Source organism: Electrophorus electricus, chromosome 6 (genome assembly GCF_041902795.1).
Source record: "Electrophorus electricus isolate QZ-2024a chromosome 6, ASM4190279v1, whole genome shotgun sequence".
Lineage (NCBI taxonomy): Eukaryota > Metazoa > Chordata > Actinopteri > Gymnotiformes > Gymnotidae > Electrophorus > Electrophorus electricus.
Genome location: NC_137502.1, coordinates 8,937,412 through 8,944,210, shown reverse-complemented (window position 1 = coordinate 8,944,210; position 6,799 = coordinate 8,937,412). Strand labels below are relative to the sequence as shown.

Sequence of the window (6,799 nt, the reverse complement as noted above, 5' to 3'; positions counted from 1 at the left end):
AATACTGCATGGACCCCCTACTTTATGGCAAAACCCCCTCACAGATATGGTAACATCTTCCTGCCAATGAAGCAGTTTTGCAGCATTGCTCTTGCACATGCTTCAAAACTCTGACCAGAAGTCATTTTGTGCCCAGTGGCATGCTGATTGATGCTGATACTTAAGCATGTAAGTTAGTTTTTAAAGGGTCTTTTCCCAATAAGAACTCAAACACCACTTCTTTTTCTTAAGGTTCACCAGCAGGGATCTCAAGTCTGTGACCTTTGTCCTCCTCCCTTTACCACAGAAGTCCTGAAGATTTCCACACTAAACAAAACTAGACAAAAATGACTATGATAGTCACTCTTTTCAGTGAGAACTATGCAGATACAATACAATTAGGATGACTTGTACAGCAAAAAATAAGTACTAGGCAGAACATTTGCATCTTTCTACTGTTCACACCTTTGTAATTGTTTAATTGAGGCATATTAATATGTAGGATGCCTTGTTTTCATGGATTAAATGGTGTCATCTCAGTTCACATTAATGCACAGCTCACTTTATTTATAAAAAGGACCTACAGAAACAAGTTGAAAACAGAAAAAGGTATATTCTAAAAGGTATATTCTAACTCTTAGTATTGATCTTAGGTGAACTATTTTAGCAACAATTCACAAAAAAGGCTGCACTTTCTAAAGTATGAAGATGCAAGAGACTCAAATTATGAGGACTACCAGATTTTAGTTTTACTTCACCGTTTTATTTAACCTCAGAGGAACATTAGTGAACACGAACAGAACCATTAACATGTTTAGCACTCTCCCTGTCATGCAATTCCCACAATCTGGTGCAAGCAGGCACTTCTGTACCACATAGGATGGCTGAGAGACATGTCTATAGTCATTTCCAGTTTGGTTCATGCACCCACATGTTTTTTTTTTTTTTTTTTTTTAAGAAATAGGAAAAGAGCTGAGTCCAAGATCTTGATCCACAAAGGCTCTTAACACCAACACGCCTGATTCAAACACAAAGTAGGCTGGAACAAAAATTGAAGTGGACTAGATCATCCCCCTCCCGCATTGCCCAAAAGTCCCACAATGGTAACTTTCTACACTCAAGAACAATAACTCAGCAGTTCTCCTTGGTAAATAGCTCCATAAATGAGCTTCCAGTTGTGAGAAAAATTTTTTTTTTATACAGTTCAGCAAGTCTGTGGACAGTGAATAGTGAGAGAAAAACAAAACAAAAAACAATACAGTCTGTTGCCCTGATAATCATTTCCATCTTAAGTTTACCAGCAAAACAAAATGGTCTAAACAGTACAGCAGTGCTACATAGATATGCTCTGATATATAGTTTAGTATCAGTATTGGTGCTGGGACCATGTCAGAAGCTGTAGTATTGGCCAAGAAGGGCAGCAATCAGCATTACCTTCAATCTTAAACTTTTCTCACACCACACAGAGTAGCAGCAAAGTACACAGGTGGGCGAACTAGCTGCCTCACTTGAACATGCGCACGCACACACACACGCACACGCACACGCAAATTTGAATGCAGACAGTGCTAGAAATACTTAGAAAAAAGGACAAAAACTACACTGCAGTTAGGCATTTTGGTTCACACAAACTCACATTTCAGAAAAGCAAATCAGGTAAAAAAACCCAAACATAAAACAAAACAAACATAAAACCCCACAAACAAAAGTCTTAAAAAAATAAAATAAACCAAACAAACAAAAAACAAAATCTACACACCCAAACACAGCATCATTAGCACAGTTTTATGCTGCCGTCTGCTCCTGAGCCCCGTTTTCCTCTATCTCCATCCCACTGTCACTCTCTTTCTTTGCCTGCTCTGCTTCCTTCTGCATGGGAAAGAGAGAGGGGGGGGGGGGGGGGCATGCATGGTGTTTAGACCAAGGCAATTACAGAGGGCTTTAGGTACTCAACTTGAAAACATCTAAAAACCTCATACATAAATGCACACTGAGACACTTACTTTTGCATCTCTCTCTGCAAACTTCTGGAACATGTTGGCATACAGACGCTTGTCCTTTTCATGCTGTTCCTTGAGGTGTTTCTGGCACAGCACCACCTGGCTCTTTGCTGCCTTATTGGCTGGATACAGCTGCAGCACCCGTTGGAAGTCTTCTCTTGCCCTATCAAATTCCTTCATCACAAACAGTGCCTCCCCTCGCCTGAACAATGCCTTTTCATTACTTGTATCCAATTCCAGCGCCTATGAGGAGACAGCATAGGTCCAGTAAAGCAACAGTTGAAATTATGTTCTAGATACATAAAGAGAAAGAAAATATGAGCGTAATACAAGAGTTCAGAGAATAAAGTCACAATATTTTGAGGATGTGAGTTTTAAAAGAGTAAAAACAATGTTTTCAAAAATGTAGCCCTATTGTTTAAGGGACAAAAAGGCAGGTAAAGCATAGAACAGCACTGGTTTTCAGGAGATTAAGTGATCTATTTTCAATCTACAAAAAGGAATTCTACATGGGTTTTATGTGAAATTAATATATGATGTTGATGTGCCAACAACAAGGGGACATCTATGTTATTGAAATGAATACTGATATATAATCTTAAACATTCCAATTGTATTATAAAAGGCATGTGAATACCTTAAAGTCCATCTATTAGGGTGTAGGGTGCATTTGTCACAGCATCAACAATTTAGCTAGTGCAGAGTATTTTAACGAGGACATTCTGTCCTGGAAAACATCAGGATATGCAGAGAAAATGGGATGGCATTGCGGAGCTTTCTAACTGCAGATAAGCTTAAATAAACACAACAAATTGTTGGTCTGATTAATTAAACAATTAATGCACTTGCAGCCCTGGCACTCATTACCATTGTCTCCTCACATATTCCATACACATGCCCCCTAAAGGTGCCGTTTCATTCACGCACTGCTTGTTAAGTTTTGGTTTTTGTCTGAAACTATATTATTTTAATCTGAAACTATAAATTTTTCCTTATTATAATGAATTTATGGCCAAAATATGACTTAATTTTGAAAATACTATGGCTTTATTCTTGAAGCAACAATTTTTGCTTTTTTTCTATGAAACATGAATCTGTCAGAAAAGAATCATTAATGGTTTTAGACCTTGTCACAGTTCTCAAAGGCAGGGCTGGGTTCATGTAGTTTTAGGTAGCACATAGCTAGGTTGAGATGAGCTGCCAATCTCAGGGCCTTGGCCTTCTCTTCCTCCTCCCCCTGCAGACCAGATTCGTGCTCCAGCCATGACACGATACGCTTATACTGCACCGCTGCCTGCTTGTATTTGCCATCCTACACACACACACACACACACACACACGGTTTACCCAAGAATCAGAAGAATCAAAAACGAGCTTTGTAATCTGTGAATCACCTGCTAAATTTGTTACACCTTACTAAGCATGTACCTCTGCATGCAGTTACTTACTTTGAAGTACTGAGTTCCTTTCTCTTTTACAATAGCACTCTGCTCCAGCTTCTCACCTGTGTTCATCTCCCAAGACTCTTTAGCCTATGTGGCAGTAAAAAATAAACACCACATAAAAAGTGTACATACATTTAACAGAAGAAGCGCTGCATTTGAAAGTATGGGAATGTTCAAACAGACTCACTTTCTCAAAGGCAGTTAGCTTAATTTTGTATTGTAATGTTGCACCAGGTGGAATGTTGAATTTATCATAGCCAGCATTTCCAAACCCATATCTAAAATTTCAAACAGAAACAGGTAAGTAAAATCCTGCAAAGACTTCAGTACACATAAAGAGAGGTTACTTATTATTAAAAGTCCTCTGCTAGGACTGGTGCAAATTTGTAACTTCCATGATTTGGCAAATGACTAAACCAAAAGCGTGCATTCGGTAATTACTTTGGTTTCAGAGTAAACAGAGACTCCTCTCCCTGTTCCATAGCCTGCAGTGCTTTTTCCACACCAGGTGGCAGATCAAGACTCTCTCCATCTCCGATCTCAAATTTTAGATCTCGGTCATCAAACACATTGCCTTCATGCGTTCCTTCCACATGCACTGGGAGGCCGAGAGCAAAAGTGAGGGTGACAGGAAGAGTGTCCCTGTTAGCAAAATGCATCTGCACCTCAGAAGACAATGAGAAACTACCTGCTTTAACATGTCTACCAAAATACCAGAGATTCTTGGGGGTTTTGTGTATGTGTGTGTTTACCTTCTACAGAAGCTCCCTCATTGGGTTTAGAATAACCCTCTCCTTTTGTGAGGGTTCTACGGATAATGCCACCATCTTCATCATCAGTGATGTCTTCCCCATGAAACTCAAACAACTCAACCTGTCACACAGACAACGCACATGCTTGACAAAGGGTGTTTTTAATTGTCAACAATTATGACAAATACACACAATGGCAACCTTAAAACAATTTTAATTCCTACGTGCTCTACATGAAATTATGATTATTTAAAAACATTTTAGTGTGTTAATGACATCGACTAAATTACTGAAGTGAAACCAAACAAAAACATTAATTGGTGGTATTATAGGGCGACTGATAAAATATACAGAAAACACTTAAACACTAAAAACTGAAATCATTTGATCAAACTCCATTAAAATGGGACAAATAATCTGAAGCCTCATCACCCCTTCCACCATGTTTCACAGGTTAGCATACACAAATTGCATATTTTGCCCATGTTGTTATGCTTTCATTTGAACTCTGAAACAGTATGATTCTCATTGCAATTTATATCACATCACTAAACCGGTTTCTGCCTGACTGGTTCAATCTGATTAAACTCTACCCAACTGTACCTGAAACACAAGGGTTGCATTGGGTGGAATTTTGGGTGGGCTGCCAGCAACTCCATAGGCATACTCAGGTTTGCAAATAAGCTGACAGATTTCTCCAATGTGCATTGTTGCTACACCAATATCCCATGCTTTAATCACCTGACCTGTAGAGCAATTTAAAACAATGGAACTGAACATTTGATGCACAAGTACATATTAATTTTCTTTTTATCAAAGATCATCCAAAACCATTTGGAGCATGGACAAGTAGGTGTATTCCATGTGTCAAACTCACCTTTTCCCAACTCAAACGAGAACCTTTCTCCACGGTCACGACTGGAGTCAAACTGAGTGCCATCCAAAAGTGTACCAACATAGTGCACAAATACCTTATCACCTGTCATAGGCAGTTCTGTACCTGTGCCCTCTTTTTTCACTAACTAGGGAGAGGGAGAGAGAGAATACAAATAGTTTCATCACACCTGTGACTCGTCAGAGCTGTCATTCAAGAAGGGAAACAAAAAGACTACATAAAAACGTGGAAATCCTAATTCCTAAAATGTGTAAATCCTCAGAAATGTAAATTGTAGAGAGGAAATATCCGAATAAATCACTGCAATGCACTTAGGATAGCTTGGTTAATAGCTACAGGACGCGTGGAAACTTCAGCGATCCAGTAATTTCTAGAAGCTTGAAACTACCTAGATAATAGCTAGCTTGCTAACCCTAGCTTTCTGTGAACAAATCTATCTATATTGCAGAAGCTAACTAGTTTTTTTGTTCAACACAACAGTTTCGGTGTGGCGAAAGAGTTGTGCTTGTTTCACTGTAAAACACGGCATTTTACATTTACTTGCTTAAACTGCACCTACCTACATCTTTGCTAGCTAGCCAACAAGTCACGTTAGCTAACTAAGGCTACATGACTATTTACTCTATTTGATATTCATTGCTCATAGACCTTCCAAGACTGAGCTTTAACTCGTTAACACAAATAGGTTAGGATCGCTATTCTGATAACGCTAGACAACAACCCTCTTTACACCAATGTTAGCATAGCTAAACAGATCGCTTGCTGGTCATATTGGAAGGCTAGCGCGCTAGTCAGATTAAAAGAACTAGCTAGTCATCTTGCTATCTTCCAGACCTACCCAGCTAGTCTAGATAGCCAACGATAAACGTGACATCTTGCAAGATAGCGTCACCCAGGCGACCCTTGCATTTTCTCAACATCTCACTTTAAACTAGAGACAGCACGTTTGTTAATGCTAGGCATCCTTCCACTGTGTAGAAGTGAACATGACCGTGCTGGGCTTGTTGAGTTCAAGCAGCAAAAATCTACCGTTACCTTCATAACTCCTCCATCTTTCTTAGGAGTTATATCCTCTCCTTCGATTTGGATACTGTTTCCATCGTTTGTCACGTCTTCTGCAGTCATGTTTGCCAAAAGTCAGGTTATCGTAGCTAATTCCGCAGTAAACCTATGAAACGGACTTGCTATGAGCATAAACTGCTGCAGAGTAAAGTGCGGTCTATCTGGCTAGCGTCTCTCAGAATAAGTTGCTCGCTTAATGGTTAGCTAAGAGCGGTTTAAACGCGTTCTCCAAGTACAGGAGTATTAAAACAAATACAGAAATAAGCTGTCCGTGTCTGGCGTGCAAGCACCCTTTCTAGCAGATTCGGGAGGAAGGGCACCGAACTTTCTAGAGCGGCTCCAAAGGTGTGCTTGCACTGCATGGCAAAGCGCAATGATATAGGGATCATCGATAAATAGAGTGAAAACGTTAACGACAATATGAGGTACATGTCCAGCTAAAGGTTTCACAGAAGGTCAAAGAATATTTATTGAGGGTACACGTAACACAAGAAAACAAGTTTGTATATAAGAAAAGAGAGACAATGTGTATTTATTAGAACATTCAGTGAAGTTTGTAATTTGATGTCATGTCCTATTACTGAAGACACTGAGTCTTACTACCATTGGCTCAAGTGTACCTATGGCGCGTCCCTTCAAGGAAGTTTTGGTTCTGCGGTTTTTTTC

At 39.4% G+C, this 6,799-nt stretch overlaps 1 protein-coding gene across 1 annotated transcript; it reads right to left on the bottom strand.

The window, feature by feature from the left end:
- Positions 1 to 720: 720 nt before the first annotated feature.
- fkbp4 (FKBP prolyl isomerase 4) lies at positions 721 to 6,484 on the bottom strand. Its single transcript, XM_026999450.3, has 10 exons — positions 6,107 to 6,484; positions 5,054 to 5,198; positions 4,780 to 4,922; positions 4,177 to 4,297; positions 3,866 to 4,022; positions 3,612 to 3,702; positions 3,428 to 3,511; positions 3,106 to 3,291; positions 1,983 to 2,222; positions 721 to 1,848 (listed from the first exon to the last, which is right to left on the bottom strand). The coding sequence occupies exons 1-10, from the start codon at positions 6,194 to 6,196 to the stop codon at positions 1,765 to 1,767; spliced, it is 1,341 nt and encodes a 446-aa protein (XP_026855251.1). The 5' UTR covers positions 6,197 to 6,484; the 3' UTR covers positions 721 to 1,764.
- Positions 6,485 to 6,799: the final 315 nt, after the last annotated feature.